General features: G+C 34.4%; 2 protein-coding genes across 2 annotated transcripts in view; both read left to right on the plus strand.

The window, feature by feature from the left end:
• Window positions 1–5,835: 5,835 nt before the first annotated feature.
• On the plus strand, window positions 5,836–11,821 carry MS3_00010368 (uncharacterized protein; the record flags this gene model as incomplete). Its single annotated transcript, XM_051218730.1, has 4 exons — window positions 5,836–5,856; window positions 6,359–6,434; window positions 7,269–7,400; window positions 11,478–11,821. 4 exons carry the CDS (start codon window positions 5,836–5,838, stop codon window positions 11,819–11,821), a joined length of 573 nt encoding a protein of 190 aa, XP_051071211.1.
• A 689-nt stretch (window positions 11,822–12,510) lies between these two features.
• Window positions 12,511–23,992, plus strand: part of MS3_00003396 (uncharacterized protein) — a 32,375-nt gene continuing 20,893 nt past the window's right edge. The window contains exons 1-6 of the mRNA XM_051211174.1: window positions 12,511–13,413; window positions 15,712–15,918; window positions 16,824–16,922; window positions 17,632–17,788; window positions 18,662–18,901; window positions 21,352–23,934. Coding sequence (XP_051071212.1) covers window positions 13,300–13,413; window positions 15,712–15,918; window positions 16,824–16,922; window positions 17,632–17,788; window positions 18,662–18,901; window positions 21,352–21,818 — 1,284 coding nt within the window. The 5' untranslated portion in view covers window positions 12,511–13,299 and the 3' untranslated portion in view covers window positions 21,819–23,934. Of the gene's footprint in view, window positions 13,414–15,711; window positions 15,919–16,823; window positions 16,923–17,631; window positions 17,789–18,661; window positions 18,902–21,351 lie in introns of the transcript that reaches the window.

Consider the following 23,992-nt stretch of genomic DNA (forward strand, 5'->3'; position numbering starts at 1 on the left):
AATTAATTACAGTGCCCTCTCACAAGGAAACAGGAAACAAATCGTGCAGTATACTGAGTCTAGCTGCTCCAAACGGTCCTCATCAGTCAACAACAGGAGATTCTGATGAATCTTATTATCTAGATCCTCTTGTACCAGAAAATGTGTTAGATGCACCAAATGATGGTCAGAAGTTTAATACAATTTTGATAGATGTTAATTATCCCACTGATCGACTATCCACAAATGAGATTTTCAAGGAATTCTATGGTAATGTTCCAGAAGAATCAAAGGTTGATGACCTCATATCAAGCGACGTTGGTCCACACTACTTAATCACTTTTAGTGACTTCTCTGTTCCATGTGACAATTATGTGTTAAATAAAGTCCAATTAATTTTAACTTGAGGATATGAAGACCCAACATTATTTCGTGGGGGAGGATGAACCCAGAAAATTTTAAAATGCAGATATGAACTCCTGATCTTTCAAAAAAAAAAGGGGAGGTGTTAGGATAGTCGGAAAAATATACCAATAATTATTGTGTTAAGTCTACGGTGGCCTTGGACCTTAAATGTACATTTCTTATTGGTCGATGTTTACTTCACTTGTTAAATATTGTACAAATGTTGTTTCCTATTTTATGGTACGATGTGGTTTGTTTGCTTGGTATATAAATAGAGTATGTTTGAAATACAATGATTCATAACTCAGAGGCTGTGACTTGTGTTCTTGACTCAACTGGCTAGGACAGACAGCGGGGCAGGGCCAATCAGGGCACTAGGTCATCCTTACGTGTTTACGTGTCACTGTCACAGAAGCGATCGATATAAACGCTGCCTAGCATAACCTGCAGTCACCCGTTACAACAATTGGCGACGGGGTAGAGAAAATTTTGAACCCTGTAATTGGACAAGATTCAGCCTATCTATTTTGACCAATCAGTATCCAGATTTGTCATCGGCGTCCTTGGGAGTCATTGGTTGTTAATTGATTACAGTATTTCTCATTACCCTGCTGACTCAGAAAATGAATATCCTTCCCGATCAATTGCAGCTACTACTAGATCGCCAGCAGCAGCGTTTCAGAGAAAGCCAGTTGAATGTTTTGGACTATATGCGCACGCGACTGCTAAATCTCCCATGTTTTGGAGATGTGAAAGAAATTGATGAATTGGTTTCTCACTTGCATACTGAACTCGAGAATGACTGCAGGACATATGAAGATGAAAACAAAAGCCTCTATGAATCCCTTATGATCAGTAATGCAAACGAGGCAGTCGCTCATGATCCGTCCAGCGATTCGGGAATGTCCAGTCCAGAAGCATGCCCTGTTGTGGGTTCAAATCCCACTGTTCCTGAAACGTGTACAGACAGTGATGTACCCAGCTCACAGGAAGAAGATCTCTTATTAAATGCTCATAAATTAATTACAGTGCCCTCTCACAAGGAAACAGGAAACAAATCGTGCAGTATACTGAGTCTAGCTGCTCCAAACGGTCCTCATCAGTCAACAACAGGAGATTCTGATGAATCTTATTATCTAGATCCTCTTGTACCAGAAAATGTGTTAGATGCACCAAATGATGGTCAGAAGTTTAATACAATTTTGATAGATGTTAATTATCCCACTGATCGACTATCCACAAATGAGATTTTCAAGGAATTCTATGGTAATGTTCCAGAAGAATCAAAGGTTGATGACCTCATATCAAGCGACGTTGGTCCACACTACTTAATCACTTTTAGTGACTTCTCTGTTCCATGTGACAATTATGTGTTAAATAAAGTCCAATTAATTTTAACTTGAGGATATGAAGACCCAACATTATTTCGTGGGGGAGGATGAACCCAGAAAATTTTAAAATGCAGATATGAACTCCTGATCTTTCAAAAAAAAAAGGGGAGGTGTTAGGATAGTCGGAAAAATATACCAATAATTATTGTGTTAAGTCTACGGTGGCCTTGGACCTTAAATGTACATTTCTTATTGGTCGATGTTTACTTCACTTGTTAAATATTGTACAAATGTTGTTTCCTATTTTATGGTACGATGTGGTTTGTTTGCTTGGTATATAAATAGAGTATGTTTGAAATACAATGATTCATAACTCAGAGGCTGTGACTTGTGTTCTTGACTCAACTGGCTAGGACAGACAGCGGGGCAGGGCCAATCAGGGCACTAGGTCATCCTTACGTGTTTACGTGTCACTGTCACAGAAGCGATCGATATAAACGCTGCCTAGCATAACCTGCAGTCACCCGTTACAACAATTGGCGACAGGGTAGAGAAAATTTTGAACCCTGTAATTGGACAAGATTCAGCCTATCTATTTTGACCAATCAGTATCCAGATTTGTCATCGGCGTCCTTGGGAGTCATTGGTTGTTAATTGATTACAGTATTTCTCATTACCCTGCTGACTCAGAAAATGAATATCCTTCCCGATCAATTGCAGCTACTACTAGATCGCCAGCAGCAGCGTTTCAGAGAAAGCCAGTTGAATGTTTTGGACTATATGCGCACGCGACTGCTAAATCTCCCATGTTTTGGAGATGTGAAAGAAATTGATGAATTGGTTTCTCACTTGCATACTGAACTCGAGAATGACTGCAGGACATATGAAGATGAAAACAAAAGCCTCTATGAATCCCTTATGATCAGTAATGCAAACGAGGCAGTCGCTCATGATCCGTCCAGCGATTCGGGAATGTCCAGTCCAGAAGCATGCCCTGTTGTGGGTTCAAATCCCACTGTTCCTGAAACGTGTACAGACAGTGATGTACCCAGCTCACAGGAAGAAGATCTCTTATTAAATGCTCATAAATTAATTACAGTGCCCTCTCACAAGGAAACAGGAAACAAATCGTGCAGTATACTGAGTCTAGCTGCTCCAAACGGTCCTCATCAGTCAACAACAGGAGATTCTGATTAATCTTATTATCTAGATCCTCTTGTACCAGAAAATGTGTTAGATGCACCAAATGATGGTCAGAAGTTTAATACAATTTTGATAGATGTTAATTATCCCACTGATCGACTATCCACAAATGAGATTTTCAAGGAATTCTATGGTAATGTTCCAGAAGAATCAAAGGTTGATGACCTCATATCAAGCGACGTTGGTCCACACTACTTAATCACTTTTAGTGACTTCTCTGTTCCATGTGACAATTATGTGTTAAATAAAGTCCAATTAATTTTAACTTGAGGATATGAAGACCCAACATTATTTCGTGGGGGAGGATGAACCCAGAAAATTTTAAAATGCAGATATGAACTCCTGATCATTCAAAAAAAAAAGGGGAGGTGTTAGGATAGTCGGAAAAATATACCAATAATTATTGTGTTAAGTCTACGGTGGCCTTGGACCTTAAATGTACATTTCTTATTGGTCGATGTTTACTTCACTTGTTAAATATTGTACAAATGTTGTTTCCTATTTTATGGTACGATGTGGTTTGTTTGCTTGGTATATAAATAGAGTATGTTTGAAATACAATGATTCATAACTCAGAGGCTGTGACTTGTGTTCTTGACTCAACTGGCTAGGACAGACAGCGGGGCAGGGCCAATCAGGGCACTAGGTCATCCTTACGTGTTTACGTGTCACTGTCACAGAAGCGATCGATATAAACGCTGCCTAGCATAACCTGCAGTCACCCGTTACAACAATTGGCGACAGGGTAGAGAAAATTTTGAACCCTGTAATTGGACAAGATTCAGCCTATCTATTTTGACCAATCAGTATCCAGATTTGTCATCGGCGTCCTTGGGAGTCACTGGTTGTTAATTGATTACAGTATTTCTCATTACCCTGCTGACTCAGAAAATGAATATCCTTCCCGATCAATTGCAGCTACTACTAGATCGCCAGCAGCAGCGTTTCAGAGAAAGCCAGTTGAATGTTTTGGACTATATGCGCACGCGACTGCTAAATCTCCCATGTTTTGGAGATGTGAAAGAAATTGATGAATTGGTTTCTCACTTGCATACTGAACTCGAGAATGACTGCAGGACATATGAAGATGAAAACAAAAGCCTCTATGAATCCCTTATGATCAGTAATGCAAACGAGGCAGTCGCTCATGATCCGTCCAGCGATTCGGGAATGTCCAGTCCAGAAGCATGCCCTGTTGTGGGTTCAAATCCCACTGTTCCTGAAACGTGTACAGACAGTGATGTACCCAGCTCACAGGAAGAAGATCTCTTATTAAATGCTCATAAATTAATTACAGTGCCCTCTCACAAGGAAACAGGAAACAAATCGTGCAGTATACTGAGTCTAGCTGCTCCAAACGGTCCTCATCAGTCAACAACAGGAGATTCTGATGAATCTTATTATCTAGATCCTCTTGTACCAGAAAATGTGTTAGATGCACCAAATGATGGTCAGAAGTTTAATACAATTTTGATAGATGTTAATTATCCCACTGATCGACTATCCACAAATGAGATTTTCAAGGAATTCTATGGTAATGTTCCAGAAGAATCAAAGGTTGATGACCTCATATCAAGCGACGTTGGTCCACACTACTTAATCACTTTTAGTGACTTCTCTGTTCCATGTGACAATTATGTGTTAAATAAAGTCCAATTAATTTTAACTTGAGGATATGAAGACCCAACATTATTTCGTGGGGGAGGATGAACCCAGAAAATTTTAAAATGCAGATATGAACTCCTGATCATTCAAAAAAAAAAAGGGGAGGTGTTAGGATAGTCGGAAAAATATACCAATAATTATTGTGTTAAGTCTACGGTGACCTTGGACCTTAAATGTACATTTCTTATTGGTCGATGTTTACTTCACTTGTTAAATATTGTACAAATGTTGTTTCCTATTTTATGGTACGATGTGGTTTGTTTGCTTGGTATATAAATAGAGTATGTTTGAAATACAATGATTCATAACTCAGAGGCTGTGACTTGTGTTCTTGACTCAACTGGCTAGGACAGACAGCAGGGCAGGGCCAATCAGGGCACTAGGTCATCCTTACGTGTTTACGTGTCACTGTCACAGAAGCGATCGATATAAACGCTGCCTAGCATAACCTGCAGTCACCCGTTACAGCAATGTAGTTTAAAAATACTTTATTATACATCATTTTCATTAGTAGGCACAGCTACTCCTTTTCTGTTCTCAGTCGTCAAAGCCAAGCAAGAATGACAATCAGAGCACTTGTGAGCTCCGTCATCCGGGCTGTTGTCAATATACTAACTGATTTATGTGACTTTATATTAGACAACTCATTTCAAGATAATGAAATTGTTAATAAACCTTCTAACGTAGTCCATGGTTAAATCCGATCTCTGCCTATGAATGTTGGTCCATGAGAGTTACAAAAACGAACTCTAATCTTTAGTTCGATTTTTTGAAAGAGTTTAACAGAGTGATCCTGTTTTATAGTTACACCACACACAAAATTCAGGATTTGCCCGGAGAATCCTAGTAGATTGCTTAAAAGGACATGGGCGTGTAGGTCAATAGTTTTAAATATATTTGTTAATATGTGAATAAAGCTTTTCATCGTTCTTTTAGGTAGCCAAGCAACAGCTCGTTAACATAATAATTGTATATTGCGTGACATTCTTAACTTGACTTGACTTATCTAGGAGGTCATGTATACACCAATTTAGTAGTCATTTTAGAAATAAAATTGTTACTACTTGTGTAGCAGTTAGATAGTGTGACAAATCATGAGTGATTTGATAAGACAGCAAAATAATTCCAGGTCAACTGTAGAGTTGAAGGTTGATTGTATGATAAATTTACTTAGTTTTATTTGAGAATCATCAGGCTGAGGGTAACTTTGTTCAAAACGTAAACTTTTAAGTTCGTGTATTCAAATACGAGAATGATATTTACTGCAACCTCTGTAAGATTGAAAATGATTTTCAGTAAGATTAATCTTCGTTATGTTGTCTATTCATCGAACCCGAGTCAACGTTTACTATTTAACTAACTGGAATAAAGTTGTCTCTGTTCGTTTTTATATCAATCGATACGAAACTACCCGATAATGTCTAAGTGCAGAAAGAAGCAAGGTTCTGTCTTTATATTAACTAGCGTGAATTAATGGAGGCTACAGTCATTTACTTGGCGTCTTTTGTACATTGTAAAAGGATTAAGCATTTACTCCGATTATTTTAAGAGCACAGGAGTGTATTTATGTATGATCTATTATTAACGTTGGAAATACTCCGATGAATGCTCATTTTTGATAGGGACGTTTATCAGTTTATATAAATTAACTATAAAATAACTTTCTACTTTTACGGTTAACATATTTTTATGTCGACAAAAGTTTTTGTGATTAAACTCATTGAATGAGTTTAATTAAGATATAATATCGCTCCATTCTTTATCCAACGAATTAGAATGAACGCGCTCTAAAGAGAACTGTATGTGTTTCATCTAAAGTTGGTGTGTGCAGACGTTATGACGGGAAGGATGGTAAGTACAAGAAAATTTCGAATGCTAATTTTTAACACTGAAGTTTAAATGCATTTTTGATGTGCCTAAAATTGGCTTAGCTTTACCAAAACTTTTGAAGTACATAAGCGTTACCTTTGTCGCACTTTAAGTGGCCATTCCAAAACACTGACAGATGTTTAAAAAATGGAATAAACAATTTACGTGCCATATTTCTATTTGATTAGGAAGAGAGGTTGGTTTTATTTGACCGTTAAAATATCCACATACGGGACTTCATTTATGAAACGTAACATCACCGCTGTAAAAAGTGTTTTTATAATTATTTTTAAGAATTTGCTTTTGAAATAATTGTATGCGGCATTTCTGATGAAAATTTTGGCAGGAAAAATCAGATATGTTGACGCCTGACTTTATATGTTGATTCTGTCAAGTAAATTTAGATAATTGCGCTAATATATTAAAATATTTCACTATCCTCACGACTGGAAACATCGTTCTACTGTAAGCTTCTGTCTGTGTTCAACAAAATATACATAATTAAAAGCTTACATGATTTAGAGAGTAGCAAATGATTTGTTTTACAAAATGTGCATCCAAATTTAACTCTTTATTTATATGTCCTCATCTGTGTTTGCGACCGGTTATTTAAGGTACACAATGAATTAATTTCACTGAAGGAATAGAAGTGAATGTTCATTTACTAGCTTCATAACATTAGCTTACTTGAAAAGCGCTAATTTTCTCAAGTAAATGCTACTTGCTATCTTCACTTTGATACTAGAAAACAACAAGTGTTGATTCAACAAGTCTAGGGAAAACGATTTTTGTATATTTTTGTTTTCTAACGAATAGATTTTATGCTTGTCGATTCAACCGAATTGGTACCAGGAGATTTAATTGCCATTCCGAGTAGTGGATGTTTGATGCAATGTGATGCAGTATTATTGACGGGGAACTGTATCGTGAATGAAAGTAGCTTAACAGGTAGGTCTTAAAAAATAGTAATTTTCATATCTGTTTAAAATTGATTTGATCTCAAGTTCATCATAGAAGTTTAAAATCGTTTTATTCATTAGGGTTCAAGTTTTTTTATTCTTAAACTGAAAACGTAGCTTCATCCTTGTTGGTAAAATGTTACTATAGTGTTTACAAAAAAATATAGAAGCAGACCGGCATTTTAAGGAGCCTGTTTTCACAATTTATTTGGACAGATACAGTAGACAGTGCTTCTTCGTAGTCTCTACCTAAGCCACCACTGGCTGAATTTCGGACAGAGTAGAATATGAGTTTTATTGAAAGCTATTAACCCTCTAAAAGTTAGACGCTCAGATGGACTATTGTTATATATATATATATATATATATATATATATATATGTATATTTCAGTTGTATAGCCGTTCAGTATCTAGATTATAAACATATGTATTCCCCTAATTATAAGCTACATTTTAACCTATAGATTATTATTATTATACTTTTTACTGTTCTTAAGTTGTGTTCAGTTTATTGATTTCAGTCTCTCACGTTCACAGCCACTTTTTGGCTTGATCTTGTATGACTATTATTTCTTATTTTATGATGTGATGGGGTCTGTTCGGCTGGTATATAAGCCAAGCACGTTTGAAATAAATGATTCACATAGTGGAAGCTGTTATTGGTGTTCTTGTTTTAACTGGACGGGCTAGGCGAACAAAGGACCAATAAGGGTGCTAGGCTTCTCAAACCGGTCGAATGTCACAGGTTTAGCATAATACTAAGATTGGATAAGTTGTATTTCGATTGGTCAATAAATCATGCGATAACCACCCGGGTTTAAAAACTGTTATGACTTGTGGCCTTGTGCCCTAATAATATGTGACGTAATGATACCGCCGACTAGAGAACAATGACTTATCGACCGGACCAATGACACGTAAACTCGTACGAACATTCTGGAGTCCTTATCGGTTCTTCTTCCCGTCTAGCCCTGTCTGCTGAGTCCAGAACACCAATCTCAGCTCCTGCAATATGAGTCATGTGTTTCAAACCTAATGAATTCATGTACAAGCCAAACAGACCACATCTCACCACAAAATAGAAAACAAAATTTGTAAAAGATCTAGCCTAATGTGGCTGTGAATGTGGGAGACTGTAATTAATAGACTGTGCATAACTCAAGAGCGGTAAACCGTATAATAATAGTCTATGGGTCCAAATAAAGCTTATAATAGGAGTAACATGAATATGCATAGTTTAACTGCTTAAAAGTTATACAACAAAAATATATGTATGGTATTGGTCCATAAATAGTTTTCAAAAGTTACAACTCATAATTCTCTTCGGGATACAACAAAAACACAATAGTAATAGTCGCAGCTGGTGAATTTAGTACCTGTTTGTGTGATCTTAACCGCATTGAAAGACATTTAAGTGAGTACTACAATGTCTGAGCTCATCAAACAGATAATGAGGACCGGGTGCTTCTACTGTCTGGTTTTAGTGGGAACCAACTTTAAACAGAATAAAAGCAATCGCACATCTAAAAACCACTCGATAATGAAAAAAAGAGTGTATTACAGTAACGACTGGAGAAGCAGTTAGTCGATCATCAAAGTAATGTTCAGTCCTATGTATGCTGGCTCGATACCTGATCAGTTGTATAAGCCGTGTTGATATCTACCAGCGATATAAACCAAAAGTCGAAGAGATATCAGTGGGTTTCGGTGGCGTTTATATAACTCATAGATGCTCGAAAGCTCATCGCGTTAGGATCTAAACACGATAAGTAGCGAAAGCAACTAAAATTTAGGTTGACAAGAGGTTTATGTTCGATTGTGAGTAGTGTAGGGTAACGAATTTAAAGAACGAAAAAGACTGCGGCGAAAGGTAACGGCAGGAAGCTTTTCAAACTTATCAAAAACTGGCATTCAGAAAGTCAGGTATCAGTGAGACTACATCCAACGTAGATGGGACCATCGTCTTCTTTCAGTCCAGATTATTAGAATGATGTGCGAAACATATTAAAGAACAGTCTAATTGTTCTCTACTTACCACTACAAAACAACCAGGATGGGAGATTGAAATTAGCTACCCGACTGTTATTAAATTCAAAAAAGCAATAGCTAGTCTTAAGCTCGATGAATTAGCCTCGAAGAATCTTAAGGATAGTGGTCAAGTTTTAGCAGTTAGATTGACAGACATATCGACCAGAATCTGGAGGCTGAATCTTTCAAGTCTACAAGAGGGACAGAAATCCTCTTTTGATAATCACAGAGAACACAGTTTGACTGATATAATATCTGAAATACTAGACTCAACAATCACCTAATAGTTACCTAGGGCTTTTATAGAGCAAACCAGGGAGAAGCACCGGGCTGGTTTCAGAAATCGACGTGAGTGCATATACAAAATGTTTACCCTTCGTCTGGCTCTGGAACACAGAAATACCTGACGAGATCTGATTGTAATGATATTTATTGACCCCAAGGCAGCGTCTGACCCTGTTGACATATACTTTATCGGAATGGCTGTCATTAAAAGTCATACCAAAGAGGTACACAGACCTTGTTAACGTTTTTTATTACAACACTACTGATAGAGTCACGGTTCATGGCGAACACACAACAACTGAATGCTACAACAACAACTACTACTTCTACTTAACTTTGTGGACAAATCTGATCATCATGTGATTACTATCGTATTATTAGGTTCTTATATATTTACCTGACTCAGAAGTAACTTGGAAATGTAAGTAGCACAGTTGCTTACTTTTAGAAAAGAGTACATTTAAATTACTTTCACCATTACCAGATGATAATATATTTAAGGTAGCTGTTTTGTTCGGTGTCGGTAATGCAACCAATCAAAATTCATGTATTTCCATCTAAGTTATACTGTTGTACTCTAGGTTATTTTTAAATTATCAACTCGTTTCTAAGCTCTTATGAACGTTAACAATATAGGCACAACTTGTACGGTATGAGAACATCAAGCCGTATTGTTCGTCAATGAGGGTAGGGTTATTACAGTGATTTTTTTATATACATACCATCGATCATAATAAAATTTGTACAGCTTTAATTTGGGAAACAACGTTGTATTTAAACTGTTACTAATATACCTGATACAAAAGAATGAGGAATCATTTACAATAATCGGTCAAATATGAATTGTGTTCCAGGTTAATTTTCTGGTATTTTTAATAAAAAATTTAATCAAATTAGACTCATAACCTTGATAAATTTTGTTAGTTCTATTTTCTTCTTATTAGTTTAAGTGGCCTCCTTGTGTTTTTTAAAATTGTGGCCACTTGTACACATTTGTGCAGAATCTACTGTGTTTGATTAATTTTCATATGGGGGCACGTTGAAATGTTTGTAATTCCAGGGTTTGGAATCCTCTTTATATGACTGTATGTGCAATTGAATGAACGGCTGTTTGTACAAGTAATTTAGTTATTTGAAATAATCACATGAGTATTTATAAAAGATTTCCGTTATTATCTCACCATCCGTATCAATGAAGATAATAAGAACGCATTAAATGTCTACCATAATCGAGTATTATAGCGAAGAAACAAGAAATATATGTAAAGAACTAAATTGATTCATTCTAATCATATGGTGTTTTATTAGCTTGAAACAAGAAGGGTTATTGGGAGTAAATAATCATGGCATAGTTGAAATGCATGATTGTGTTGCAAGGATAAAAGCCAGACAAGTAATCTGGAAATAAACCGTGGAAAAATGAGTAATAATTTATCTGATATGATGAATAATTCACTGATTTGAAGTCATCAAATAAGCAAAACCAATCAGTTTAACAAACATACAACTGACTACCAAGGTAGCGAAATTTCGCTCACACTCTTTTTCTGTTAGTCATTTGAAGGCAATACAAAACTAGAAATATGGATTCATTTAATTTTTAAATCTCTTCTCTATCGCTCAAAAGATGCATGAAATTTAAGCTTTAGTTTTTCCATCAAGGGAAATAAATCACTTACATGAAGGTTCTTTTAAAGTAATCAATTAAAATATGTGCTAAATGGTTATCGTAAATGTTTTATTGGATATTAGGTGAAAGTCTTCCGATTACAAAAATCCCACTGCCCAATGGACAATATGAAAATACCACATTTGATTTTCGTTCATGCCCACGACATATTCTCTTCAGTGGCACATCTGTCACTCAGACACGTGGTGATATAAATAAGCGTGTTTTGGATGTAGTTATCCGAACGGGATTTATGACCACTAAAGGAGAACTTGTGCGATCTATCATGTTTCCGAAACCTATGAAATTTAAATTTACTCAGGATGTTTATCAGTTTTTGGGAGCCCTTTGTGGAGTGGCACTTGTTAGTTTGTGTGTCACCATTTATCTCATGGTAAGTCCCTCATCGCTTTTATTACTAGTTTAATTCAAAGTATAAGAACAATAAAGTCAGTTGGAAAATAATATTTTTAGTAGTAATTATCATTTGATTTGTAGTGTTCCTTGACATTAGAGCTGTCTTCGTTTCGTTGAACAGGACTATTCTCTGGAATTGTCTATTGGAGAAGGGTGTGCCTGAGAAATTTATTAACATCTTGAAAGCCTTATATACTAACACCTCACATAGAATGAGGGTATACAACCAAATCTCTCCATCGTTCAGTGTATGTTATGGTGTCGTGATAAGAAAGAATGCTGAACAGGACTGGGTTCTGTTGGTTCTTCATGACTCGTTGGTCGGGGTCCTAAAGATGGTGCAACACAGTGGCTTGAGACATTATCAGACATGTCTCAGAATAGAAGTCAGTGGTGATCCTGCTGTAACTTTCTTTTACTTTCGTCATGAAAAATGAACGTAACCTCTTTAACTGAAAGAACTCTTTCTGGTTGTACTTTTGCTAACTAAACTGCGTCTCTGATTATTATTATTATTTCACTCTCATACACTAATTTCTGTTCGTTTTTGTTCTCTTTTTTCTTGCGCGCACTTCACATCCTCTATCTCTTCACATTCTGTTTGTTTTTGTACGGCACATATGTATTTGGTGACCCTTTGTACCGATATTAATGTGTTCAAATAAATAAATAATGAATAAAATTGGAGAAATCCTATTGATTTTATGAATGGTCGAAATATATTACGCAGTACTTTTGAGTGCACTCTACAAAATCAAGTAATGTGATCCTATAACTTGTTTCACACATATTATTTTGATGTGTTTTGGATTGTGTGTAGAAGCGGAATACAGAAATCATATTTTCTTTTACTTGGAAATTGTCAATTGAATATGTACTTATTCCATAGTTTGCACTCTGAATTGAACTCCGATCGAATTCGGTTCGGAAAATCAGCAACGAGCAAATACAAATGATTACATGTACAATGTTTGTCTGGCTTCTCTGTAGTATGTCACACAATGGATTACTTTACATCTAATAATTTGTTATGAGTAACTTTTTAAAAATTAAAGGTTTCATAGCGGTTTCTTCGTTGCTAGCAGTGAAGTTAGTATTGAAGTAGCCATTTGACTTCAAATGGAGAAAATTTGTTTTTCTCCGGTATTGGCTTGAATCTGTAACCAAACATCGTAAAGTTAACCTGATAAATATTTCCAAAGTCGATTAATCTCAGTTGCGAAATGTTGTATTAATATTTTTATTTCTTTTTGTGCTAAATCTATGTACCATTATTGGATTTATTGTAAATGGATTGTCATTTAAACACTGGATTTACTTAGTAACTCATTATAATTTATCTCTTTTTATAAGGTTCATTTTGCAAATCTTTTTTAAATTTTAAATGTTGATTTCAACTAGTATTGGAATAAGAAGGAGTTGTACTATATTATTTTGAGACCTTTGGACATAGTAACAATTGTGATACCACCTGTTCTGCCAGTGGCGATGAGTGTTGGAATCGTTTTCGCCCAACGGCGACTTCGTAATCACGGTATTTATTGTATAAATCCAAGCGTTATGAATGTTTGTGGTGTGATTAATCTCACCTGTTTCGATAAGGTTTGTGGGTGTATATTACATTTTGTATTCTTCTTAGATATAATGTTTTTATTTTGTTTATCCGTTTATTTGTTTTAATGATGAGTGTGATCGATTCTTTTCGCGAAGTTATCGGAATATTGTATTAAGATGAAGCAAAAACAAACTACTGAGTAGAAAATATACGTGTTGGTAATTGGAGATGAGTTATTGTTCTGCATTTGTAGCCCAACAGAAGTCTACTTTTTCTGGCTTGTTTTGTAAAGAAGTGGGAACATGAAGTCTTCAACTGTCAAACAATGGACGAAATAGAGTTTCGCACGTCAGAGATTCAGTTTAATTCATTATATATCTAAACAGCACTCTGGTATAATGTGGTAAACGAGCAACAAAATTAATAAAAGTTGAACCTTGCTAGCTGACATTTCATAATCCGTATTTCTTACTGACATTTCGAATGAACAAAATGACGAGAAACAACCAACAACCAACCATAATGACGTTATTGAATGTTGAGCTGTTCATAATCTGCAGAATGAAAAGTGGTAAACATGCTAGCATTGTTGTCGTCAAACTGCAATCATTTCACCAGTCTCTAGATTGGTAGAGATTTTGGTTGTGATTACTACGCTAAATCATACACTTCTGACAAGGATTTGATGAGCTGATTTTCTGATGGCAAACTTTAGTTTGTTCATCATGTGGGTTTTGTATCCAACTATCAGTTCAAACATTGGTTAATGATAGATCACAACACCATCGATTGATTTGTCGCCTTTACTAGGATCATTTGACATGAATGCAGAAAGTCACAAAGGATGTGTATTTTAAAACATCTGGACAGTGACCTTATTTGGAAAATCATGTGTGTAAAAGAGTACTTGAAGTTGAAATGTTGAAATTGGATATGTTGATAGGGGAAAATTCTGATGAACAGTGTTTACCAAACGAAACTCGTTCACTCGTTGGTTTTGTTTTAAACATCAAACTTTTCTATAAAGCACATGAATTCTACTCTGTGTATATCTTTGACTTTTCGAAAAGAAATCAAGTTGTAGATCGAATTGGTGAGAATACGTGAACTTATTTTTTGCTCCCATGTTTGTATGGCAAAGAACTCGATTGTTTTAAAACACAAATTTATACCTAACTATCTAAGTTTCCAAATATTATAAATATTTAATTTTAATTATTTACGTACAATGTGTAAATATCACGTTGCGTGATCCTGATCATTTCAGTGGCTTGATATTTTTCGTCGAACAACTGATGTTTCAGTCTAGTATTAACCTCATAGATGATTGATGTATTACGCAGAAAGTAAAAATCAACGCGTTGTTAAACTATTAGAGGGTAGTTAGTAAATCGTATTAAAATTTGGAACTTCTGAATTCTCTAGGAAACTCAATAAACAAATAGAAACTTATGAATTTTGAGAATAAAGCATAAAGCGATATAAATTTCAATAAAGTTATTTGTATGCAACACCCTTTAAAAAAGTATAAAACTGTTCTTTAATAGTACTTTTATAATACTTCCAGTTTTGCTTCAGAATTTTCGAAATACCAAGATTTTGTTCGTTTTCTTCCCTTAAATCCATAAACTTAAGTTTATCTGGTACAATGATTTGATATTTTTTCTCATTTGAATGTTATGTATTCACTGAACACTAATCTCTTCTTACAGAGATTGTACTATTTTTAAAATATTGCATTTTATATACCTCGTGTGTACTGGTTGACATAATATGGTTTAGCTAGCTGTCTGTCGGTGGCATGATTACTAAAAGTTTCAATCCACGGATAACGTGGTGAATGTTTTATTGTGATTGACTGTATTGTTATATCCGTTTAGTTTAAAACGATTACCCCTATATTTGTACTGTTGGTTGTTTCACTGCTAAAATTATATCGTACAGTTTATTATACAGATAAATTGATTTGAAAATATCACTTAGCGTTTCATTTAAAGTCACTGTTCATAATTATCCTACTGTATCACATGACAAACAGTGCTTTGTTCATCTTGAATTAATGCGTCAAACACGGTTCTTGGAGAAAAATTTATTTAATCTAATTATTCCTTTCGATAAAAATTATATTTGAAACAGTAAGTTTTAAAATATAAATGTGGAACATTAGTGAATGAATGATCCACTATATATCGCAACATTTTGGTTACCGCATCTGTCAATACATTTCGAACTGAATTTTTAATTAACTAAGCAACATCAAAGTTTGTTGTTTTTCAAAGGAAATAGTTAAATCTTCGAATAGTTTGTTGTTTAATGCTCCTGATTATCTTTTTTTGTGATATTAGACTGGTACTCTCACTGAAGATGGGTTGGATCTGTGGGGTGTCGTCCCAAACAGAGATGGAGTTCTTGGGAAGCCTGAATTCGAACCATCAAAGTTAGATTATGGACCTTTGGTTGAATGCATGGCTACTTGTCATTCACTGACTCAAATTGATGGCGTCTTATCAGGTGACCCCTTGGATGTGAAAATGTTCCAGTCTACCAAATGGGTAGGTTTTATATTTCCGAATGGTTAGATTAATTTATACATAAACTTCATATTTTGAAGAGACAAATATACGTACGTGATTTGCGTTCATTTCAATGTTGAGTAATACACGTTTACAAATGTTTATGTCAGAAGTCACTGCATCTATACTAGTGATCTGATTTCGAGATCTCGTAACTGAACTTAGAACATTACTGAAATTATTCACTCGATGTTATCTAGCTATTGTAGTGCCCCTATTGTTTTCACCTTATTGAGAACTACAATTATACTAAGCAAGTCTTTTACTTCTTTCATAATTATGGATAAGCTCACAATAACTGGATTCCATTTGTTCCCTGTATTTCAGTCGTTGGATGTAATGGTTTTACAAGAATTAGAATAAATGCCTTTAGAATCATTTGTTGCGTTTACGTTTGATGAATGCAGCTTACATGTGTGATATATAGTTTCCACAGAAATTTGTCTTAAAAGATCAACGTTTAAATACAAGCATATAAGCCGGTGACCTCGATGTTCTACGTAGATGAAGGGATGATGTTGAGGGCTATTCGGCTCTATTTATTCACAAATTTATGCCTGTACAGCAATACCAATGATTGTCAGGTACGATTTATTACCACCTATAAGCTATTCTATACTCCACGCATGGTGTTTACAAGGTTAGCTGTGAATATATTCGAGCTGGATACGTTTCACAAAAACGTGCTCCAGAGTCAAGAACTGTCTGTAATATTTAAATTGTCTTGTACTTGTGAAGGTGTACAGATTGTTTAGTTTGCTTTTATTTCTTTTAAATAAATATCTTCGTTAGCTAAGCATTATTACCTTAATCTACATGTCCATAAAGCTGTAAATCGATTTTTATCTTCATTTACTGGCACATTATCGATCTTTGATTGATAGGAATTTATCGAAGTTACTTCGGAAGATCAACATAATTTTGATTTAGTTATATCGGCAATCGTACGTCCCAAGAAGGATGAATGTGGTGATACATTTAAAGTAAGTCTCAGTTTCAGGCAGAAATTTTAGCTCATATTGTTAATTTGTCTTTCCTATTAACGATTCCTTATTCATTGATAAAAAGGTTTTAATATTATCCATTTGGCGCCTTTCCCTCACTCCTTTTATTTCCCAGGACCTTCTAAAGTTGGTCTATCTACTTTGTGTCAGGAGTTTTGTTATGATGACGTAAATTTTCACTGTCTACTCAACAATCAACATGTAGAAGCTTCCCCTTAGGTATTCTTTTGTAAAACGTGTTTTTCACATGTGCTTTCTACGTAGCGATATATAACTAAAAATTCCTCTCGATTTATCCGTGAAAAATTCAAAGTGTCTGTGTATGAAATAAGAATAAAGTATGTGTGCTTTTAATCTTTAACGAAGCGTATGACTAAAAAAATATGCTGCTAAGTTGAAATATTTGACTAATCTGATATACGTCCTTAAAAGGATCGCTATTTATTCACAGGTATTGGATATTCAATTTGCAAGCATGAACAACTATTCTACCTCCTACGAAAAGTTAGACTGGGCTCACCAGTGAGGATGACTTTCTGACCGACTTCAAGAAGAAAGAATTTTTCAGAATATAGGATTTAAATAAATCAGAAAGTAGCTTGTTCTTAAAGTACATTTTTACTGTAGGTTATTTTTCATAGGTTGTAATCTAAACTTAGTGACTAATTTATATGCATTTCGTTTTTAGAAGATACCGTATGAGATCGGTATATTACGTCAGTTTCCTTTCAGTTCGTCTGTACAACGGATGTCTGTGATAACACGTACTTTAAATGAATCTCAATTTCATGTATATACAAAGGGCGCTCCAGAGACAATAGAAGTTTTGTGTCGACGTGATACAAGTAAATAATCACTTTGATGTATGAACACATATTGTGTTATTTTATAATTTTTACAAATTGTATTTCCTTTATTTTGAAAATATTAAGAAGGAAGTGCACATGACAAATCTAACTATATAGAAGTAAAGCTAACCGCATTCGAAAGTGTACACGAGTTACGTGTAAATGTGGAAGTTCTCAGCTTATGAAATTCTTATCATGAGATAACACATTGAACCGCCGATGTATGAAACGTTTTTTCTGAAATATCATCAGGCTGTGTATTTTGTTGCTGATAATCTGTAATTCAGTTTACGAGGGCACAATAATCGTCTAATTGAAATAATTGTTTCCATCGGAAGTAAGCTAAACGTTTAAGCCAAACTATATTCTTCTGATAGATTAAATGATCTTATTTTTTATTAAAACCGGAATATTTTAATGTTTATAACACAAAAGTTGAATTATAATTTGATTCTTTCAATGAAATTCACTTCAGTATACCTACATTTTTAAGTCATAAGTTTACTATTGTACTTTACAGTAGTTTCTAGGTTCGTGTGATTAAAAATCGCTGTCATATACTCATTTGGAGTTTTGAGAATTATAGCGTATTTATAGCATTGGTTATTCAAAATTCCGTTTAATATTTTTCCATGTACTAAAGTAAATTGCAATAAATCTCTTGAAAATGTATCTGCTTGTTGTAATATGATCATTACAGTTAATTTGACTTATTATTTGTTTTACAGTAGCCTTGTACCTACACTTATTAGCAGCAAATAATGATAATTCATGAATTGAACATACAACATGTAACAGTAAATGTTTATTAAAAATCATGTATTATAATTTATTATAATGAGTATTGTTGAATAAACGTTTCTGTTGCAGTACCTTCTAATTTCCACTCAAATTTGTTGGAATTCACTCGAGAAGGCTTTCGCGTTCTGGCATTGGCTTGGCGACCTATCAAGGCATCATATTTACGTATTATGCGCATATCGCGTGACCGAGTTGAACATAATCTTTTGTTTCTGGGACTACTGGTGATGGAAAATCGACTGAAACCTGAATCTGGTCCGGTTATTAAAACTCTACGCCAAGCGAATATACGACCGGTTATGGTGACAGGTGAGTTCAGTAGTGTTTGCTCCCAAGCATCATTTTAGGCAAATAGCTGATAAAATTTTAACTACGTATGAGTGGGACACCAACAGTCTACCTCACTATAGGAAACATAAACATTGTGGTGGAATAGATAGCGAGAGGTCGTACAGTCAATCGATAAATCAACAAGAGATACAGTCCAATAACGAAAACAACCGAGGTCGATTATGTTCAGTTAGGAAGATGCACTTTACTTTTGTGAGATATATAGTTGAATACCATGAGGAAATCAGTACTAGGTTTTATTATGAGCTATATATGACTGTCTTGGCTCAGTGAATTTTATACTATGAAAGATACCACTTTATTAACTTTCTTTTCTTTTTATTCACTCAGTACAAAAGTCTGTGAATTATAGACGGTATTGAAGTTGCTGTAACGATATTTGTAAAAGTAGATCCAAGCGGTCAACTCGAGGCAACGATACCAAATAAGTTGTAATGATTAGGTCTGAATACATTACCAAAATTCATCATCACTTGTATGTATTTACCACCGGAAGCAAGCAATCAATCGGAGATAATGATGATGGGATACGGAAGATCGCCAAATATCGTCAGTTGAAAAAGACTAGGCTGAACAAAATTAGAGTATAAACCTTTTTCTGAGAAACCGGTGTCAGGACATTACTAAAGACGGTCCTCTTAAGACGGTATATAGAAAAACGTTTGCAGTGCTAAATGCCTCAAACTGAAGCAGGCGATCGTCTTAAAGGTTTTCAACTTATCTTTTTGGACCATTTATCTCCACCAACCTGGTTTAAATAGTGAACGTTCCTCTTCATTCCTCCTTTAATAATAATAATTTATATTCTGTAAATAATAGTTACAGAATTCACGCCAGTTTACAGGCATGATCAATTTGATATAAATGGTAGCATTAGATGTACAGAACAAAAATGTGATAGAAGAAAGTTTTAGGTATACTAGTTAAGTGATTGTTTAGGTAGTACATGTATTACAGCTATCCAATGCATCAGCTGGGAATTTTTTAATATTTCTTAAATGGACAGACCGTTGATTTATGAACGGAGTAATTAAAGTCATTTCGTGTGTCAGATCGAATTAATGATAATTATCTACAACTAGAGAAATTAAAATGAAAACAGAGAGCACGGAACAACGAAGCAGTAATTACTAAAATATGTCAATCAGGTCTACCAAAATGCGTGTGTCATGTGACACAGTGATATACTGTTGATGTTATTCAAATTAGTTAAACTTTCTGGGAGTTATCCAGACATATGAATGTTCTGTGGCTCTTTTGGAATGGCCAGCTATGTGAGGTTATTTCTGGAGGAATGTTAAACTCTTACCTAGTTCGTTTGTACTGCTCGACATGACAACAAGTAGATTCGTGAAGAATCTTATTATTTAAAGAAGACAAGTGTGTCCAACTGATATTGGCTGGTGAATTATTGGAATACAAACCTAAATAATTACTTCGCCCTATTTTAGAATTAACCATTATTCCGGATCATCCTGGTGAACAAGACATCATTTAGTCTCTGAATCTAATGGTAAATGCTTGAAACTTCACTGCTTCGATCCACAAATTCTTTTGGAAAGGGAGTTTAAGAGATATTGGTTAATCAGGTTATTTCTTTTTATTTTCATATGCTCTGACTTACCTTCAGGCAGACGTACGTGTACCGTAAGTATGACAATAATAATCTAAATAACCATCAGGTCATAATTGCCTTCCTAACTCTTGGCATTTTGAACATCAGAGTATTTTGTTAGATCCTTTTGGGATAGAAGTGTTGATATAACAGTATGAATAGATCTGAATTTATAAATAAATTGGCATAAATTGTCTTATAGAACTAGACAGTAGTAGTGATACAGATCAAAGATATTTATAAAGTTGTCACAAAGATAGAAGCTTTGTGAAAGGATGTAAAAGTGCATTGGCTCATGTCTTGTTAATTTCCATCATCATAGCATAATAACTTAAGATTGAAACATTGCCAACTAATATACTTATAATAGTCTAAACGAGGTATATCATTTTTAAGGTGAAGAGTTTATAAGTTAGTTTGTAGCGTCATCTGTATATAATTTCGACTCACACATAACACTGTTGACTGCCTTTAAAAATTGACGTGGACGATACTTTAAACTAATTTCACAAATTGTTTCCTGTGAAATGTTTGCCACTTCAATCAGAAGTATAAACCGGTTTTGCGACCCAAGTAGTGGTAAGTGTAAAAAGTGAAGTTTTCTGCCAGTCTGTGTCTATTTACTTCAATGAATTGATAATTGCTTTTTGGCTTAAAATCGACAAAAGTACTCATGTATCTTTTATGAATATTCGTTATAATCCAAAGCTTTTATAGTTTGTCGATATAGACTTATTTTAATGATACATATTTAGCAATAATTTCTATTAGTTCTGTCAAATATTGTTTTTAGGTGATCATATGCTTACCTCTCTTTCTGTGGCACGAGACTGCGAAATGATTGATGAATTAGATCGAGTTGTCATTGTGACAGCTCGTCCACCACCTTGTCCTGGTAATGATTTTGATTCAGATGTGTTAAATGAAAGTCAACCAATCCCTGTACCAAATATTGGACTTTCTACTGAAAAGAATCCAAACAACATTCAGGATGCTACCAATGAAGGAAATATTAAAAATTTCTCAGATGATCTTATCAATTCCCTTGTTCAGTTTCACTATGCAGAAGACTTACACAGACCGGTTACTGAAGTTGCGACAACTAACATTCAAATGAAGCGAAATCTAACTAAAACTGACAACAGAGAGACATCGAAACAGTCATTTTCCAAGCGATTGAAAACAAGATTTAATTTTGGTCGATTACAAAGTCCGTCAAAAGCTTTTACTAGGTACATAAGTGTTTTATATTTGCTTTGACCATTCAAACTTGCGTATGTCAGTAGTGTTGAGTTGAATAAATCATCATTGGTACTATTATTGCTCTAAATATAGTTATTCTGCATTCATAGTCTTGCATCCCTGTTAAATAAAGACTTAATCTGCCAAATGTTTTTGGGAAAACATTATTCATATTTAACTAATCAAACTAGATGTAAAATAAGTAATTCACTTAAGATGCGGTTCCTTACTGTTGTATATTGTGGAACTAGATTTCTATTCTATTTATCATCCACACTATGTTGACATTTTTATTTTGTATATGGAATACTGATATATGTTGTTTCATCCTAGCAGTGCCCATCTACTACTCCTTTGTAATCTCGTAATACGATGAAAGAGCTATCCAGTCCTTTCTATTTTTGAATGATTGTCTATCCGGAGTCAGTGTCTACTGTGAAACTTCAAATCCAACAATGATTACAACACCCTGTTTTAAAAAATATTGGTAACTGTGCTTTAAAGTTTTGTTGCGAAGTACTGAAAGTTTTTGACCATGCCCTACAGTCTATTGTTACATGTTATGACATGTCTATTTGTTTGAAATAAGTTTATTTCAAATTATGTTTGACTTCTAGGAAATTTGAAATATCCCGCTATTAATGCTACAACAAAACGTATGTATTAAAGGAATGATTAACTGACGAGTTATTTAAGCCTAACATCATTTATCTTTCTAGCAACGCGTATTAGGTAGTGAAGGATTGAAACTCAGTTGTTTCTCATTGTTTGAATATCATTTAGACTGATACTTGACGAATAGAAATAATTAATGAAACCGAGTAGAATTCTGAATCTTGAAAAACAAAGTTAAATTATGACAGGGTATGAATGAAACTGTAAACGAACAACGTACTTCTTTTAGATACGAGGTAGATTTGAAACGTGAATCACCAACAATTTTCTTGAGATTACAGTTCACTAGGAGTTTTCTTATGACAATTCAGAAAACAGTTTCTTTCTAATAGAAAAACCATATTGTGATATTTTTATACTTGTAATGGTACTGACAGTCTTCCAGGAGCTGTCTATAAATGAGTTGGAATTAATTTAGTTCGCTTCATTTCATTAACATGAGTTTCAACAAAATTAGTACTTTATAGGAATATCTATGGTTGAATGCGATTCATACGTTTGGCCGTTCTTTTGATATTTATGCATTTCATAAACCGAAAAACAGGCTTTGAACATGATAACGTTTTTTTCAACTGAACCTTGTTCGAATTTGACAAAATCAAGTACATAATTGTATGATTTCATATAATTTTGTTTATATGAATCTTAATTATCTCTAGTTTAGAATATATTATGTAAATGAAACGAGTGAAGTTAACAATTAGTAACTCAATTTTAATTGTTCAGTTTGTCCATATTTCGTCACTATTCGTCTTAACAAAAATATTTGAATTGGCGCTTCATAATGTAAATTAAATATGATTATGTCAGCCATTTTCTAGCTAATTTTAAAATCTATATGTTTAAACTGAATTATCACATAATTACGTCTTGACAACCGTATTTTATTGTAAAACATTTCACTGAGCCTTGATAACTTCTGTTTGAAACAGTTAGACAAGATTCAGGAATACTGCGAGCACTAACGCTATAAATGATCAAAGGCAATTTAAAATAGAGTGGTTCTATGAATAGGAAAAAGTTTTGACAAGAACCCAAAAGTACTCGACTGATAAATAACGTTGCGTTAAGTACCAAAACACTGACTAAATTAATACACTAGTTATCAACATTTGGAATGAACAAAGTGATGAGAAAAACATAGTTAATTCGCATTGAGTGTTGAGCTGTTCATAATCTGCAGAATGAAAAGTGGTAAACATGCTAGCATTGTTGTCGTCAAACTGCAATCATTTCACCAGTCTCTAGATTGGTAGAGATTTTGGTTGTGATTACTACGCTAAATCATACACTTCTGACAAGGATTTGATGAGCTGATTTTCTGATGACAAACTTTAGTTTGTTCATCATGTGGGTTTTGTATCTAAATACCAGTTTAAACATCAGTGTTTCGAAATAATTAAACATCACCGGATCACCTCAGTAGTCCTTCGATAACATTTACATTCATATATATAGCCCTCGTGTTATATAGTACTGACTGTAACGTCGGAGAAATAAGTTGATATATGGTGAAT

This window comes from Schistosoma haematobium, chromosome ZW, assembly GCF_000699445.3.
Source record: "Schistosoma haematobium chromosome ZW, whole genome shotgun sequence".
In the NCBI taxonomy this organism is placed as follows: domain Eukaryota; kingdom Metazoa; phylum Platyhelminthes; class Trematoda; order Strigeidida; family Schistosomatidae; genus Schistosoma; species Schistosoma haematobium.